Here is a 19057-nt window from a genome sequence, read left to right on the forward strand (position 1 = left end):
TGTGAGATCGGCTGGCTGACTGCCTTGGGTCTCCGAACAAAAGTCGCTGGCTACCCGATCCTGTCTGGCACCCAGGGTGCTATGTGCGGTAGCTGTAGTAGCCTGGGTACCATCTTATGTAGTAATCGTTGGTTCAATCATTTGGATGTGTTTTTGATTAGCAAGTAAAAAGATTGAGCAAGCGGTTACTAAGGAGGATGGTACCAAGGCTATAAGTATGGTGCAACGCTGTGAACTGAGGGCATAAGTCAGCTCCCAGAAAGTAGGTCAGATCTAATGACTACCAGCCCTCTTGAAAACTCGAGTACCGCGCATTATCACAGTGTCGTCCCACGCAATCCATTGTAGGATTGCTTTATAATGGGTTCTTGAGCATATATAATTACACTTTATGAGATTCGTGCAAATTTGATGAAAAACGCACGAATCACTGCGGACTTAAATGAACGTAACGTAAGGATCTTATAAAAAAAACGCATTTATAACTTTGCGAAAGCGTGAGAAATGTATGAAAACGTACGAATCACTGTTCGAAAACGTTTTCAGATCTTTTAATAAAATCCGAGTTTCTATAAATTTCTTGCAAATGACAATTCCCTCCTTTCCAGGAACTTGTTGTAATAAGCTATCATACTAGATTGCGCATTTGCACTACGGTCTAATGTCAAATCTTATTTTTGAAAATATCTTTGTCTCAAAGTGTATGCATAGTTTCCACACGATGTTTGTTTACCTCTTAACCCCATACCTTACCCACAACCTCCTGTGACGCTGGCACTGCAAGACTACGTTATACATTTGTATGATGTACATTGAGTTGGTGTACGTTGCATAGTTGGTCACCAATAAAGTTATTACAATTCATGCCCATAATCGAAACAGAAGTTTTAAAGTTGAAACTATTGTTGTTCTTCATAATAAAATTAAATTTTCCTTTTTTATTTCATCAGAATGCTGTTGGACACAGAAGAACCAACTACAGTCTACCAATTGTACAGAAGACGGTTGTTTCGGTTATCTGGACTGCACCAAATGTTACTGTGGGGGACATCCAGTTTAGGTATGTTACTATAAACTGAGGAGATAAAACCATGAAGCCGTTTTCATACTACCTTTGCCACATGGTGGTCGTAGTTTTGCGGTAGTGTCGTAAAATCACTGGGTTTGATTAGTGATACGGGTCAAACGCAGGGTGCATATATCTTCAATTTTCCCCGAAGAATTTTCATCTTAGGCGGCACTATTTATCACAATATATAGTGATATATGTGAGTTAGACAATAAAAATTATCGATGTAAGCGTTACTTTTTGCGCTTCTGTTTTGTTTGCCTCGTTATTTTGCAGTGAGTTTACAGAATTAGATAACAATGTATCGAACACTTTTAGACGAATTTTGGAAAAAATACTAATACTTCAATTTCAAAATGCTGACATCCTCACCCCTCGTATTTATTTCACCCATGTTTTATCATACGTAAATACGTCAATTAATGTCACCTTTTATGACTACTTAAGTGTTTGTCTTATGCTGTCACCATTTGATAAGGAGATTATCATGCAATTAAACTTTTATTGATGTTTAAGAAAGTGGACTTAAATAGCAAAGTTAACAGAATATCTTGTTTTATTGCATTGTGTTTTGTGTTTTTAGGGCTACAGTTCTTCAAAACTTCACAACATTTTGGGTCAACGCCCTGGCGTCTCCTGTCATTACTGACCCCACCGCTACACAGGGACCTACCAACGTTCCCATAGCAACAGGAGCAACCACGCCCTCTAGCTCAACGGTGAAAAAGCTTAATGTCTCTTGAATAGTATTTGCTCTGAGGATAACTTGAATCAAATTGGAGATCATTTTAGTTATGGCTCATGCCCTATATTCCCATCATGGCCTACAGCTTTTGACCTTTGCTAAGAAGGTTATATTTTGAATGCTTGTATCTGTTTGCGTGTCTGTCTATTGGCAACATAACTTGAGACGTTGTGGACGGGTCTTTACGATAATACTGTCAGTAGGTGTAGAAACAATGATGAGTTGGGATCCCACAGCGGCTTTTCATGGCAGGAGCAGTTGCGGTTTTGATATATCGCCCTCGGTTCAAGTTTCTGTCATGGTAGATAGCTACGAAGTCAAGAAGTGTTATATGCATGATCCGTCTAGCGACTTTCTTTTAAACCGCAGGATTATTTTAGTTGCATACTCTTTAATGTCCTCATTTGTGTCTAAGCGCAAAGGTAGACACCACGGCAGAAACATATGATAAATATACTTTAATTTCTTCCTCATTTCAGATCGGCCCGGTTGTTGGCGAGGATCCACTCGGGGTATTCTAGTCAACTTGTTTCGTTTTTTCTTTGTTTGTTTGTTTGTCATAGCAAACATGTATACATTGTCAAGTCTCCCGTTCCATTTGAAAACTTTATCTTGTATAATAACTTCCTTGAGAATCTTGCTATATATTCTAAACTTAGTGTAAAAAGTAAAATGGTTAAGATCATAAACCGTTTATGATTTATATCCTAGATCACCACGGATGGATGTGGGGTAACTAAGGGGTGTTATGGGGTCCCTGACGGCTGCTCCCCACCAAACTGTGACCTTTTGTCGACCTGGGTAACCGGTAAGTTTTCTATGATTCCATAATGGACCTAGAAATGTATTTTCGGAATGAATGCTCTGTGGTTTATGAAGCCCATTACGACGGAAAAGATTTAGTTTTGAGATAGTTTTCATTTTGAATCAACAGTTCCCATACGATTTCTCAATAACTTACTTCAGAATAATTTTGAACGGGGTAACATCCGGAACATTATAAGTGCATCGTTAGATATTTCTGTTTGGTCTAGATAAACCACATAGATACCTAAGAATAAAACAGATACTACAGTAATTTGATAGATTTGAAAACCAACAAATAACCGTTTCCATTCTATTGATCAAGTTGCCATCCTCCTACGCAGGGACATCCAACTGCCAAACTGCCTGTCTGGATGTGCCCTGCTCTTTCAACCGTCACCCTTAGTTCCTGACCGCCCTGCTTATAGATATTAATGATGTTACCCTTATACATGCGAGACAGCTTTCGAAAACGGAAAGCCTATTCTCTGATTGGCTGGCAGTTGGTTGGGGGGGGGGATGTCCACAGGAACTAAGAGTGACGGTTGAAAGAGCAGGGCACATCCAGACAGGCAGTTTGGCTGTTGGATGTCCCTACGTAGGAGGATGTCAAGTTGCTTGTGTAAGACATGTGTAAGACATTGACAAACCAAGTGCATGGCTCAAAGATTGTGCTAGTCTTGTTCACAGCATCTTAAAAGATAGGGGGTTGGTCATTATAAAGGCATATTCTTAGTAATATTGTCTTCTTGTCATATCGCTGTTATGTTTGCTTTTACTTCACAGACGCTACCACTGAAACTGTCATCGTCGAAGTTACAGGAAAAAGCGATGGTTACGTCGCCATAGGGTTTTCCCGAGACAAGATAATGGTGAGACCTCTTGCGTAATCATTACGTCATCAGTTTTTGGTTCTCGTCTATCTGTAATCTCGCGCCGATAAGATCTCGCGAGACATGTACGAGACGCGCGAAAACGAGGGCAGTTCTATTTTTTAGTAATGCCTAGAAGACGAGGAGAGTACGGCAAAATTCATAAGTATGGTTTGAGACATTTGTTAGCTTTCATATATCATGTTTTGATGGAAATATCAAATAAGATTGAATGCTAATTCTAACACAACAGTAAAATGCCTAAATCGTTGAATAAACAGTACTTCCCACCTCTGTGACGTCACAATATGCTTTAAGAAGACCTGACATGATACCAGATTATCATAAGTTGCAAAAAGTTTATAGCGTCCCCCGTCACTGTTTTCTTCAAAGGCTGATGACGACATGTACGAATGTGTGCGTCACCCGACAGACGGAAACATCGAGGTGTTCTCTAGCTACTCTACAGGACATAGCAGGCCGACTAGGGATGATACAAATGTGAGTTAGGAGGCCTAGGACTCCGCCAGATCTTCTTTTGCCACTCTTCCTTCTGTTACTTAATGCCTCAAAACTACCCAAGCTAATATATTAGTTTTATGAGCACCGCGAGTTTGTTGACGGTACGCTTTTTTTTGTGCTGGCGTCTCTCTAAGAGTGTAGATTATTAATGAAGTTTATACAAATTCTATTTTTTCTTCTATTTTTTTTCCAGTCCGGAGTCAGTAATGTAGAAGTTGCGTACAGCAATGGTTTGCTGTCCTGTCGGTTCCACCGAGCTGTACGGCAGACAGCACGGGCAGGGACAGGAGCTGACCAGTATTTCGACCTCGGCAACTCTTCCTACCATATCTTCCTGGCTGAAGGACCTTCGGAGGTGCAGTCTGGTGAGTTGAAATGTCCTTACTCAAAGAATGGTCTTCTACTGTAAAGACACATAATAAACAACTACGGGAAATATTATATTCCAAATCTGTGTCTGTATTTATATCTGTGTCTATAAAGCCAGTATAACCGGCCTTCAGCGTAACGCACCATCTTATGTATGTGTATATATGTGTATAGCCATTGGAACCACCATTTGGCGTAACGCACCGGCTTTGCTGACATGCAACGCGGCAGCAGCTGGTTTAAGTTGCCAAGTGATTTTCACCAAGTCGCCAAGCAATTTTCCTTCAATCTTTTTTCAATCGATCATTGTCAAGTCACATCGTTAGGCATTGTTAGCTTCGCCAAGAAGCTTATGTTTTTGCCGACTTGGGTCTGTATGTAGGTCAACAGGATATAACTCGAGAAATTGTGGATGGAACTTTTTTATTTTTTGCAGGTGTGTAGCGGTTGTTTAAAGGCATGCCTAGTTCGAAAATGGGTTACCTGGCGTTTTCCTATGGTACATTAGCGAGCTTGGTATTTTTTTTGGTGTTTTTTCGGGAGGCATAAGTCAAAATGTAGCTGGGCGATTTCCACGATACTTGGCAGGTCTGTAGCGGCTGTGGAAAGGATTGCCATGTGCGAGAATGGTTTAGCTACCTTTTACCTATGGTGCTGTAGCTGGCTTTGTATGTAAGTGCGTTTGTCTGTAAGCAAGATAACTCGAGATGTTCTTGATGGATGTTAATGATATTTGGTTGATAGGTAGGGGACACAGAAAGGAAGGTCAAGTTCGATAATGGGCCTCCTGGCAAATTGTTTTGGTACTGCAAGTGAGCATCAAAGTTTGCGCCTAAATTTTCCAGAAGTGCCAGGTTCGTGATTTTTTACTGGTGGATAGCTGTTGGTACTAGGAGTCAATGGTCTAATTTTGGGCCCCCTAGCAGCTTGTTTGGAATTGCAGTGGGTGTTATATTTCGTAACTTTTTAGATGGATAACTCCTGAGGGGATTGATGGATATTTTTTTTGTTTTTGGTAGGTAGGTACTTTGGATGATTATCAACATAATGAGATGCAAATTATATAAATCACTCTGTATTTAATATAATTACTTAGGGAAACTTCTATAACGGTTGAAAAATACTTGTGACGGAGTCACCTGAAAGGACTTGAATCGACCCATAGATGTCTAAAAATAGAGAAGAAGTAGGTCAAAGGAGCCAGTGGAAGCAGAGGCTCCCTGATAAACAGACGTTGTCTTGGAAGCATGAAATTCTGATTGACCAGGGATGTTACTAGGTCATCCGTGTACTATTCCGCCAGGATGGAGTCTGGTAGAGACTACTGGCTGAAAAAATGCCTATAAATGGTCATGGTTCATGTTAGCAAAATACAAAGCCTGACCGTGTCCAACACGTATCTATAAAATTAAGCAATTAAATAGCTTGCTGAATTGATGTCAATACGACGGCACACAGCAAAGGATTCATAGCAGTTGAAATATAACATATCTATATACAAGTGTTGCTTATATCTATATACAGATCAACAATAAAAGCAACACTATATCATGGGAACGGTAAAAATGTAGTAGAGGGAACTTGACGAATATCACTTGATATAAAGATGTAGAGCTATATCTACGAGACACTTCAGGTGTATTTTCTTATGATGGACTGCAAGGAAACTTGGTGTTCCATGTGCCAGTAACACTACATGGGTCTAAACAAACGAATAAGTACTATGTAAAGTCAGTAATATAACATAATTGAACAATGACGGCTTGTAACACATAGTACTTACATCTGTGAACTAGGTTAAAACAACAAGTGACCAAGTGCTGGGACAAGACAAACCCAACATGTTGAAGAACAGCACTTAGGTCAAAAGGGTCGCCGTCAATTATCCACGCATTCCTCAACTCTTAACAGAGATGTCATGTTGTAAGGGAAAGGTCGGCTAGAAAGAACTGACATCATTGCGAGAAATACAAATCGCCAAAGGTGACAGGCGGCTGTCATCGGACAGTCGCAGAAATCATAACCTTGGACTCTGTAAAATACCTCTGACTTAACTCGCGACTGCAAAACTTTACTTTCTATTTTCATGAGATTGAAACAAACGTTCACCAAGGCGGGGGTCGTAGCAATCCTTACATATGGCCCTTAGATGACCCTTGGTGAGTTAAAAAGTTCCGTAAATTGGAAGGAACAACAGTGGCCGGGGTTTGGTGAGTGACGAATGCAATTATCGGCGTGACTTCCTGTGGTTTCCAGGTTTCCAAGACCTACCCACATACCAAATATCACTTCAATCCATTCAGCCGGTCTTCAATTTGCTGGTTTCTACATACATACATACATACATACATACATACATACATACATACATACAAACGCTACCCAAAACATAACCAGCTCTCCGAAAGTAATTATGACAACACAAAATAGAACAGTAACCTCATACCTGTACAAATTGTTCTGATTATGCAAAGACATTCATTCACATCGCCAAAACATTTGCTGCATTATGTACACCGACAGAATAGACTAATCTACTCACAATGTTCATAATCCAACCAACCACTACATGATGTGACTAGATAACATATGGACTTATACACATTAATCATTCAAAAAGAACTATCTTCCATAGAAATTGTTTATTTGGCGAAGATATGTGTTCGAGGAACTCTAGTTTGAACATGCATTTCACCCATTATAAGAAGTTACACTTCAGCCGCAAGACTTTTTAATCAACACTGAACCATTTCTTTCTTTATCTCATTTTTTCTTGTGAATGTAGATGGTTCAGTGCAGATCCGCCGTCACACCAGCAGAGTCTACTCGGACCAACCCGTAGATGTTATGAGTATTGGTCAGGTAGCCGCAACTTCTACAGGAGCAACTACGCCCCCTAGCGCTACGGTAAAACAATTAATCTCTTTCTCAGTATTTACTCCCAGGATAATGCAAATCAAAGTGGAGATTGTATGACTTCCAAAAATAATTTTATCAGCTTGGTAGAGCTTGAGATATTGGAGATTTTTCTTTTGCACAACTAGAATGCCTCTCACCTGCTGACGTTTCGATGTCTCTCAGACACCTTCCTCAGAGCTTAGAACAGAAATTCTACTTCTAATTCTCGCCGCTATACATGTATGTTATGTAGGGGGGGGGGGGGTACAAACTCAGCCACCTTTGGGATTATTTTCTCACCGCAAAAGTGCCATCTACATTCAATCATTTGGCTACTAGTGGCGAGAAACAGAACTCCAGTTATAAGCTCTTAGGAAGATGTCGATATGTCAAAACTTAAGAGATATTCTGGTTATGTAAAATTAATCTTAGATCATATGAGTTTTCAGTTCCGTTTTCTATCCAGGCTTTAAGCTTATTGCCTTTGCCAAAAAGGTTATGTTTTCGTGTGGGGTGTGTCTGTTTATATAAGTGTTTCTCTGTTGTCAGTATTACTAGACACGCTATGGATAGATCTTGATGATATTATGTATGTCGGTGGTTGTAGGTGAAATATCTTAGATGTTGGGCCCTACAGCGTCTTTTTATGGCGCTGCATGAACGCCATCAGTTGTTGTATCTCTCGTTCTGGCAAAGCTGTGGTCATAATTTTAGTTGATCGATAGCTACTGTACTCGGAAAGACGTGGTTTAATTTCTCTCCGTCCAGTAAGAAACCCCAGTGATATTTTAGTTGCAGACTTTTGTTCTATTTACCATCATTTATGAGATAACGCTCGTAGTTATAACGTTGTTGTCAACAATGTAGACACCTCCGTTGAGTATACCTTCCTTTTTGGCGACGCCTCAGAGGCTAGCCTAACAATATAGAGTGCGTCCGTTGGCATGCAATTCTGGAATTTTTTCCGAGCGTGCCTAGGAGTATTATCTGTGTACTCCTAGGGGAATTCGTTTTGATTTTTTCTTTCATTTAAATTTCAGGTCGGCCCAGTTGTTTCTGAGGATCCACTTGGGGTATTCAACACAATTGTCTTCTTAACAGATATGAAGATTTATACGTTTTCTCTGTTTATATTTACAACTTAATCTAGTATCATAACGTTCTCTTAAGAATTCGAGCTACCTCGTATTCAAAGAATATGGTATCATTAAATAAGTGCACACTGGAAAAACGTTTAAGATCTCCAACTGTTTCTATCCTAGATCACCACGGATGGATGTGGAGTAACTAAGGGGTGTTACGGAGTTCCTGACGGCTGTTCTCCTCCAAACTGTGACCTTTTGTCGACCTGGGTGACCGGTAAGAACTTGGTCATATTCCACAAAGTAACACAGAAATATTTCATTGATCAATCCCTAATCAATCCATCTGTTCGAATAACTGTTATTTTTCATATCTTATTACAGGAATGTCTGAACGGACAAACCATATGGTATATGTATGGTTAAATGGTGATTCTTAAGGATTGTGAAAGTCTTGTTCCCAAGTCTTATACTCTGACATTGTCTACCTTTAATACTGATCTTATATTGCTTCACAGACGCTACTACTGAAACTGTCATCGTCGAAGTGACTGGAAAAAGCGATGGTTACGTCGCCATTGGGTTCTCCCGAGACAAAATAATGGTGAGGCCTCTTACGTAATCGTTATGTCATCAGTTTTGGGTTCTCGTTAGCAGTCATCTCGCGCCGATAGAATATCGCGAGACGTGTGCTAGACGCGCGAAAACGTTGACAGTGTTATTTTTACTAATGTCTAGTACAACCGGAGACGATGAGAGTTGGACAAACTCCCGTGTATGGTTTGAGACATTACATTAGCTTTCACATGCCATTTTATATAAATATAAAACTAGATTTAATGCAAATTCCAAAACAGTAAAATGCCAAAATCATCGAATAAAAATCACCTTGTCAAGGAATTACTTTTTGTAGCAATCAACCACTTCTGCGACGTCACAATATGCTGATAGAAGATGTGAGTTGGATAACAGTTATCATGATTATAGTAAGTTTGTAACACCCCCGTCTCTATTTGTTTCCTCCAAAGGCTGATGACGACATGTACGAATGTGTACGTCACCCTGACGGAAACATCGAGGTGTTCTCTAGCTACTCTACAGGACATAGCAGGCCGACCAGAGAACCCACAAATGTGAGTTGGAAGGATTCCGTTGTAATGTATACATGCTTTTTTCATGTTGCTTTACACTATATTATAAGCACAACATAATCCAAAAACACAACCGGACGCACCTGTCCCTGGTACTGAACACCATCCTCACATTTTCAAACACAACGATACTGTATAGTCCTGTCCTTGGCACTGAACGCCATCCACACACAATTAAGATACAACGTTAACTTGATAGTCCTGTCCCTGGTGTTGATACCATCCACACACAGGTTTCAAACACAGCGTTAACAGGATAGTACTGTCCCTGGTGCTGAACGCCATCCACACAGGTTTCAAATACAACGATAACTGTATAGTCCTGTCCCTTGTGCTGAATGCCATCCACGAATTTTCAAATACGAACTGAAAAGTCCTGTCCCTGGTGCTGAACGCCATCCACAAAGTATTCGAACACAACGTTAACTGGGTAGTCCTGTCCCTGGTGCTGAACACTTTCCACATTGGTGATGACATCTTGATACATGCTGTTGCTGTATACGTACTGATGATTCTAAGACATGTTTTTACGTCTCTTTTTTTTCTTTCAGTCCGGAGTCAGTAATGTAGAGGTGGCGTACAGCAATGGTCTGCTGTCCTGTCGGTTCCACCGTGCTGTACGGCAGACAGCACGGGCAGGGACAGGAGCTGACCAGTACTTCGACCTCGGCAACTCTTCCTACCACATCTTCCTGGCTTCCGGTCCAACACAAGTCCAGTCCGGTGAGACTGTATATATATATATATATATATATATTGCTTAGACTTCTTACTTAGCGTAATGCATTTTCCGTGATAAATAATTCTTGTGATTTCAGCTTATTTCTAACGAAGCATTATATATTTGAAAACTTGAATATTAATTGTCACCATCATACGCATTCAAAAGTCGTCAGACATCTACTATATGTATTCTACGTCGATATTTGCTGTTTTGTTAGACTTTTTTCTTCTGGGTAGTTTGCGTTAAAGACGTTTCTTGATTTTAGTTGTGTTTTTTTTTTTTTTTGCCGAAAACATTTCATATACGTAATGATAATATACTGATAATGTTTAGTGTGTCTATTTGAAATGTCGCTAAGAGACAGCTTAGTTTTTTTCTCGTTACCATATATAGATGGTTCGGTGCAGATCCGCCGACACACCAGTCGTGTCTACTCGGAGAACCCGATAGATGTGACCAGTATCAGTCTGGTCGCCACTGCCTCTACACCCCTACTCGTCAAGTTACATGGTACGTTCCCTTATAATATTTCTTTTGATTGTAGGGTTTAGGGTGGGTACCGGACTACCGGTACAAAAACTCAAGGTCCATATCCGGTTCAGGTCCAGATCATTAAGTCTAGGTCTGAGCTTGAACCTGGACCTAATTGTCTGTGAAAACCTGTGAATGGGCGATACTCAAAACAATGGTGTATATCCCTAAAAAGGAAATCTGTTCACACACAGTTCTCATTCTGAAACGTGGTTAGACCATGTTAACACAAATGCATGAATAAAAGATCTCATAATGTTTCCAATTCTCCTGACTTAATTAGAGATGTTGGGCATCAACCTTCCACAGTCCTGACCAGTGGATGGGCCTCTAGAAACTTGATTCACTTAGAACTCTACGTTCATACAGGAAAATGAGGTAGAAGCTTGGTTAGATATTACCCAAACTTCAACGTCGAACAAACAGACATGGAAGTCTTGCGTGACTCTTTCAAGAGTGAGAGTTTTTTTCAAGAGAAAGAGACGCTCCGTCAAGTACAAACCATAATGGTGTTTACAATATAATCGAAACGATTAGTCTAGGCACTAGTTTTTCATGAACATTTAGCTTTAACAACATCCGCTAACGCATAACTTACGATTTTTGGTTATAATTTAGACCTAATGTTTCTGTCATTGTTAACAGCTGGTCTGATGATGAGCGCTTGGATGTTCACCGTCAGTATCGGAGCCGTGTTGGCGCGGTTTTATAAACCCATGTGGCCCAACAGCACCTGGTGTGGAGTCAAAGTCTGGTTCGCAGTAAGTACAACCTGCAATACTGACAAAAACCGCTAGAGGGTGCATTTGCACGCTAATATACACGGATCTTGAGTTGTTACTTGCTTTTGAATGTGCCATAACTAGAGCACGTCACCGGAACGTACTGCGCCTGCGCGAGAAGTATAGACATGCTGAACCTTGCTAAACCCCCGGTTTACTAAAGGCCCGCATTTAAGAAAGTACGTGCGTATATAAGGGTGAAATCCCGTGTACGTTTTACATGAAACCATGTCTCTAACATATACTGTGCAACAAGCGGGATTTCAATGCAACGTTGACCAAACCAAGCCCCAAACACCAGGGTTCGCGCAGGCGCAGTACGTTCCGGTGACATGCTCATAACTAGTAAACTCACAGTCAGAGTAATATTTGTCTTTCCTTGCAAAATGTACGAGTCAAACACAAACATTTTCGGGAGATTTAGGTATTGAAACACTGTTTTTTAAACGAAACTTCTGCAAAATAACATTTTTTTTTCTTGTTTTAGGTTCACCGTGCTGTTATGATCCTTACTGTACTGATGGCTGTCGCTGCGTTTGTCATCATATTTGTCTTCAAAGAATGGACCTTCGTCACGGTACATCTTCGTTATATTCAACTTTTAGTTTACATGTAACTGTTACCTTGTAGTACAGCTAGTAGGTACCCATATGAGTAATGAGGATGCTGTTTGGTTACATTTTCAAGCACTGGGCCCCAATTTGGCATCCCTTCCGAAAGACAACCCACATTCTCATAGTTTATCCCAGCCATGTAACAGAACTAACTGAAAACTAATCGGAACAATGAGCTTAACTGTAAAGATAGTTGAGCTGCTGGGATATCCTGAAAAACTAATAATCCAGAAAAATTGTATCAGTATTGCTAATGTTGTAATAGACATATTTAGTAAATTGCATTCGTTTTAGATATTTTCTTCAAGTCACCTCTTAAAATAACTCTGGCCCTGTCATAAAAAAAATGAAAGGAACCGTGGAAAATAACAGTGTTCTCTTAACGCGATTTGTAACGTATAGACAATTGGTCTTAATGATGTAACGCCAGTTCACCTTTATCCGGAGGATAACCTATACTCGCTTTATTTTATTTATATTTAGGGATATGAAGTAGCCTGGGTACCATCCGGATAGTAGTTCGCTCCTATATTCGCTTCTGCTATCCGTCTGGAGACGTGCGCATTCAAACCTTTTGGTGGTAACGTCAGTTAATAAGCGAAGTAAGGAATGGGTTCTAGAGCACTCGTTCGATGACAACAGCCCGCAAGGGGACTGTACTATCCCAAATGTGCTCTATCCCAAAAGCGCTTTTAGGATAGAAGCACGTCTGGGATAAGCCTGCATCCTAAATGTGCTTCTATTCTAAAAGCGCCCTAAGCCAGAGCGCATCCTGGATATCCCAGACGCGCTTCTTTGTCGCCGTCAATCATGGTGATTGACAGGACCGCAAGCGGTGATTGTTTCCATATTTGGTTCGACCTCGCGATCGCGAGAATGCTGGCTGATGTGCGAACCCCACCATTTAGAGTCATTTATTCAAGACATCTTGTTTCTGAAATAAAAGCATAGAGGGACTGAATGTGATGATATATATCTGCAACAGTCTTTTTAGTTAGTGATGAAATTTCTCAAAGCCCTGTCGTACTGTATAGTAGCTTTTATTTCTCCTTCATGGATATGAAAAGAAAAGATGACAAATCTTCTAATGGAAGTTATCTTTATTGCAAGTTAATGCACAGAGGTAATTATACACTGCTGACTACAATATGTATACAGTGTACACAGATAATGGGACATTTATCAAACTTAATTCCATGCAGATTAAACACTATTTTGTCCTTTTGATTCTCACTATATGATTTTCATCAATCTAATTGTGCATGGAAGACACAGAAAGCAATTCTCAATAGTGCATCCCAAGATGTACTACAAAATGTACCATATAAAATTTATTACAAAATGTACCATAATAAAACATGATGACAGTCAGTGAAAACGTCCAGCTGCACATTGATCGATTCCCCAAACCATTCAGTTCCCAGGTTGTATTCTATCGCAAAAGTGCTTCTGGGATAGAAGCAGATGTTCGTCTAACAAGAAAAGTATCTTGTCGTCTATCCTAAAAAGCGCTTCTGGGATAAAATGTGCTTTATCCCAAAAGCGTTTCTGGGATATCCAGAATACGTCGCAAGCGAAGGAGCGCATTCTGGATATCCTAGAAGCGCTTTTGGGATAGAAGCACATTTGGGATAGATCTGCATTCAAAATCTGCGTCTATCCTAAAAGCGCTTCTAGGATATCCAGAACACGTCGCAAGCGAAGAAGCGCATTCTGGATATCCTGAATGCGCTCCTGTCGAAGGCGGCCGACATATGTCTTCTCCTGTGCAGGTTGACTTTGTTAATGGTTTGCTGAATTTCAGCTTCTGGTTTTGTTTCGAACTATCGAACCGGAGATAGCGATACTACCTCGGTGTGTTGGGTCCATGCAGTCAACACGTCACGAGAAAATGGCGATTATTTACACCAAAGTTTCCATATTTAGTTCGACCTCGCGACACCTGCCGTAATCTAAGTGATGGAAATACGCAGTTTATAAAGCAAGCGCTGAACCTAGATTTTACGTGATTATGTGAGGGTTAGATCGGGCCACGGAGTCCCCAAAAATGACTTGGTTTATGCAAACTACGTTGATTTGGTGTAGTTATATGCGATCTTCTATCACAATCAAAGCCGGAAGTGATCTCGTGGGAGAACAAAGATGGCAGCCTCAGGTTGACTACGAAAAATCACATACAAGATAGTCTCCGCCTCCTAAGACACTAAGCTCCTCCCACAAGTGCACGTTCTGGATAAACACGCCGGCTTATCCTGAATGCGCTCCGACAGAAGCGCATTCAGGATATCCAGAATGCGCTCCTCGCTTGCGACGTGTTCTGGATATCCCATAAGCGCTTTTAGGATAGAAGCACATTTTGGATGCCGGTCTATCCTAAAAGCGCTTCTATCCTAAAAGCGCTTTTAGGATAGACGACATTCTAGGATGTAACAGGGACGCAGGGCTTTTCCGGTGTTGGAACACCTGTTCGAATGAGCATTTGAACCCATTCCATAATTCGCTCATGAGTAGGGGCCAATCAGCGCGTGCTTCCACTTTTTGTACGATTCCAGACGTTAAGATGGTCCGCGTTCCCAGACGGAAACACAGAGAAGCGACTGTATATAGTGTATAATGAATGTCAGAGCTAGAAGCGACTGTTTATAGTATATAATGAACGACGGAGCGAACTGCTTTCCGGATGGTACCCAGGCTAGATATGAAGCCGACGGACGGTTGTTTCATGATGCAATATTTTCAAAATATTGTTTGTTTGAAACCACCGTTATTGACTTGATATCTTAAATACAACGAATGTAGGTAATACCCCGCGGATAAAGGTGAATGGCGTTAACATTGTCATCTATTTTTATTATTTTCTTAAAACCAGGGATTCAATGCTACAATCCACGCCGTTATGGGTATCATTGTGACAAGTCTTGCTGTTATCCAGGTAACTTTTCATATTGAATTTGGAACTGAATATCTTTCAGTGAAAACAACTTTAACGTTGCACCTTCCTTGCAAAACACCACGTTTGTAAGTTTTTTTTTTCTCGAACATTGGGTTTATATTCCTGTATAAGGTTGTTTTTTGTTTGTACACAGCCATTCATGTCGCTTCTGCGCCCTGGACCAGATGAACCAAAGTAAGTGAATTTGCGATTGTTACAGATGAAGTTTGTTTTAGAAATTGTTTTCTGATCGAAGGCAAAATGTCAAATATGCTAAGACTATGACTTGAGCATTGTAACATGTGTATTTACATGAGACGAAAGGATTTGGAATATGTATTAAGTGGTTCTTTTATATTTCAGTCGCGTGGTGTTCAACTGGTTTCACTGGGGGTTCGGGACAGCGGCGAGGATAATGGCCAGTAGGTTTTCTTTATTCATATATAAGTATCCAAGATTCATAGATTGATAAATATTTATTATTGAGGTCTGTGTGTATCCGTAAAAATTGCAATGCGTTTTAATGTTTTTAGCATTGACCGGGAGAGCTCGAATTAATAAGGAAATTGTATGGAATCTTGAGCTTTCTAGTAGAAGAAACTTGTATCGGTGTTTCAAGTTATTCTCAAAGCGAACGGACACGGACTATGAACCATATACTTTGGCTCTACTATATGTTTTGTACCATGTATATTTAATGATATATGTTGATAGATGTATCAGGACTCGGTGTAATCTGTATCTCTGTCCTTTTCTTTTTAAGACCTTTTTTGGTGACGCCCAAGGGGCGGAGGCATTCTTTATAGTATTACAATCACTTTGAAAGAATTTCAAAAATTGCACGAACGCATTTCCCCAACGTAATTGGTTCTGAAGTTGCATTTCCTATGGAGTGAATTTATTCTCTTGTTTTAATATATTTCATTTTCACTTCCATTACTAGTTATCGTGATGTTCCTGGGTCTGGACTTCCCCGCCATGGATCTGCCTGATGAAGCCATGTACGTGCTGGCCAGCTGGGTGGTGTGGCAAGCTCTGTCAGAGGTCATTCTGGAACAGGAGGCTCTGCTCAAGTGTTGTGGTCAAGCTGACACAAAGGAAAAGGGTAAGGCCGTCTTCCTTATAACTCCATGAAGAGATATCGTTTGGGATGTTTCTATTTTTTTTTTTTTTTGGTGTGTATTTGTCTCAGTACTTATCTTTCTGGATATTTGTAGTCGGCATAAAAGAACCTGTGGTTGGATTGTAAATGATATTAATATTTGACCCATATTTGGTCTTGGAACCGCAAAGGTCATGGTATATCACTGGCCTCCTGATGTCTTTCATTGGTACTGCAGAGGTGTTTTTGTGCTTTGAAAAGAATAGCTGATCGACAGATCCCAAGGTCATGAACATGGCTCAGAGAGATGCACACACAATTTGTTGAAACTATCACTTAATTTGCATAGTTAATGAAGAACTTTTATATTTTTAGTGATGTGCATAGTAGGATTTCAACAAAATCAATGTATTATGCACAATTCATGGCAGGTGCAACAATAACTGATACAAATATGTAAATAATTCTATCGGTCAAATGTCCTCACTTGTTGAAAAAAGTGCCATGATTTCTCATTTGCTATAAAGGTGGATGAAAAACTCTCATAACTGTTTCAGAGTCAAAAGAACACGAGGAAATTGAGATGCAAACCCAGAAGAGCCCCAGCTCTGTCGACCTGAACCCTGAACCTAAGGCAGCCAAACCGGTAAGTCTTTCTGTTGTCTTACATGACGTCTGATAATTATGATAATTAGTACATGTCCCGGATGTGCCATTTACATTACTCAACGCGGCAGATATGAGCGATTGAAAACGAGGCCAATGTGGCAAACAAAATTTTCCATCATCATAAGCAGTTCATCCAATGATAGCATGGTAATCAGAAAATCGACCAATTAGAGAATCGCTGCATATCTGTGCATCATTTGTCTGAATTTCTTTTCTGTCCATAACACTAGATATATCTTTTGTCATTCTTTAATCTTATGTGTTGCATTGAAAGTCATGTGGTTAAGGAGAAAACTGAATGTAAGCTGATACTGTCAATAACTTTTATTTTCTTTGCCACATTGACCTCGTTGTCATTCTGTCATGTCCGGTGCGTGAAAAAAAGGGTGTAAAACTGTACATTGAGCACTTCAGATCATCTTTACAGAATACATTTTAATTTCATTACTTTAGAAAATCTGCAACATCAAAACTGAACTAAATGTCACTGTTCAATGACACCATGTAAATATATACTGACGTTTGTGTTGTTTTCCGTTTCAGTCTGGTTCTGGGTTTAAGAACTGACCTTTTGTGTTGTTTTCCGTTTCAGTCCGGTTCTGGGTTTAAGAACGGTTTCCTGGCCATCTACCTACTCGTCCTGACGGGGTTCACAGCTGCAATGTACAGCTTCATCGCACTACACTAAAGGCGCCGTCAAAACTGGTCGTGACATCCACATGTATTTGTGGTAGCGTTTTCAGCGAGGCTATGTTATAAGGCTAGGGCTGGGTACCGGTACGTTGTACCTATATAAAACCGGTTTTTCTCATTGGACCGGTCCAGAAAAACCGGACCTAAAAAATCCGTGGACCGGATGTTGGACCGAATGGAAAATAAACTGATTGTATAGTCAGGCATTCGCACGTTTTCGGGGTTGCCGATCTAGACAAATAACAAGAGCGAAGCGGAGTAGAGTCTATAGCCATTTTACCAACTTGAACAGTCAATCGTACAGAGGTAGTTAGCCTTGTAGGATTTTTAAAACGCCAGTTGGAGTCGAATATTACACAAAACAGATGTCTTTGTAGCAAAATGGACCAATGCTTTGAGTATCGTCCATTCACAAGTTTTCACGTTATGAATCAGGTCCAAGTTCAGGTCCGGACCTGGACCTGATCCTCTGGACCTGAACCGTACCTGGACCTGAATTTTCTGTACCGGTACCAACCCCTACCGTATACGTAGCTTTACGTAGGACAGAGGTACAGCCGAATGTATCAGAAGGATAGTAACCTTATGTTGTTCCAGTGCTGTAATTGTTGGTTTGTTACAGATTTGTACCACATAAACACGACTGAACCAGAAATGACCTCAAGTTGCTGTCGTAAAATTGTCGTACGAATGCCGTGCGATTGATGCGACTGGGCACTACGTAATCGTTACTGCTGAATCTTTAAACAGTAATATTTGACTAGAACTAGTGACGCAAACTTAGTAACTAACTAGTAGGCTTTTTCTTTAGTGTACTTTGTTACTGTAAAACATTGACCGGTTGCTTATTCTTTGTGTTGTATTAGATTTAGATTTATTGAAATTTAAGACAATACATAGCAAACCGAGACAGATTAGATGTTATTGGGTGCCAACAAATACATACATTTACACTTCTTATCAATGAAGACAAACTCTTTGAAAAAATTCAATTACCAGAATTATCGATATATCCATCATTAGAAATGCCATGATTGTCCTACAAATATTATAAGTATTACCCCTATGTTATGAAATTCACAAATATTGTAAATTGTATGTAACATATATGTCTAAATGAACCAATATTTAATTCAAAAAGATAAAAATCGTTCCAAATCTATGAATAAGCACACCATGGTTTCAATGCGTACGGCATTATGTAAATCACATATTACATATGTGTGTACGTGTCTGTGTGTATGTGTTGTGTGTGTGGTGTGTATGTGTGTGTGTGTGGTGTGTGTGTGTGTGTGTGTGTGTGTGTGGTGTGTGTCCATGTCTGTGTATGTATGGTGTGTGTGTGTGTGTGTATGGTGTGTGTGTGTGTGTGTGTGTGTGTGTGTGTGTGTGTGTGCCTGTTTCTCATACGTCACAGTGAGCCAAGAGGCTATATCTGAATTAAGGTGATATTTGGTATATTGCAAATAAGACGTTCTTGGGGAAAAGTAGGTCAGGA

The 19057-nt window shown here is 40.1% G+C and overlaps 1 protein-coding gene across 1 annotated transcript in view; it reads left to right on the top strand.

Annotated features, from left to right (window-relative positions):
• Positions 1 to 18749, top strand: part of LOC118432081 (ferric-chelate reductase 1-like) — a 21329-nt gene extending 2580 nt beyond the window's left edge. Inside the window, exons 3-24 of the mRNA XM_035843594.1 lie at positions 951 to 1060; positions 1653 to 1788; positions 2294 to 2326; positions 2526 to 2622; positions 3405 to 3490; positions 3884 to 3991; positions 4206 to 4377; positions 7167 to 7288; positions 8320 to 8352; positions 8542 to 8638; positions 8880 to 8965; positions 9390 to 9494; positions 10064 to 10235; positions 10630 to 10746; positions 11413 to 11528; positions 12037 to 12126; positions 15033 to 15095; positions 15250 to 15290; positions 15459 to 15517; positions 16039 to 16200; positions 16755 to 16843; positions 17459 to 18749. Of these exons, the coding sequence (XP_035699487.1) occupies positions 951 to 1060; positions 1653 to 1788; positions 2294 to 2326; positions 2526 to 2622; positions 3405 to 3490; positions 3884 to 3991; positions 4206 to 4377; positions 7167 to 7288; positions 8320 to 8352; positions 8542 to 8638; positions 8880 to 8965; positions 9390 to 9494; positions 10064 to 10235; positions 10630 to 10746; positions 11413 to 11528; positions 12037 to 12126; positions 15033 to 15095; positions 15250 to 15290; positions 15459 to 15517; positions 16039 to 16200; positions 16755 to 16843; positions 17459 to 17554 (2190 nt within the window). The 3' untranslated portion in view covers positions 17555 to 18749. The remainder of the gene's footprint in view (positions 1 to 950; positions 1061 to 1652; positions 1789 to 2293; positions 2327 to 2525; positions 2623 to 3404; positions 3491 to 3883; positions 3992 to 4205; positions 4378 to 7166; positions 7289 to 8319; positions 8353 to 8541; positions 8639 to 8879; positions 8966 to 9389; positions 9495 to 10063; positions 10236 to 10629; positions 10747 to 11412; positions 11529 to 12036; positions 12127 to 15032; positions 15096 to 15249; positions 15291 to 15458; positions 15518 to 16038; positions 16201 to 16754; positions 16844 to 17458) is intronic.
• Positions 18750 to 19057: the final 308 nt, after the last annotated feature.

This window comes from Branchiostoma floridae, chromosome 15 (assembly GCF_000003815.2).
Source record: "Branchiostoma floridae strain S238N-H82 chromosome 15, Bfl_VNyyK, whole genome shotgun sequence".
NCBI lineage: Eukaryota > Metazoa > Chordata > Leptocardii > Amphioxiformes > Branchiostomatidae > Branchiostoma > Branchiostoma floridae.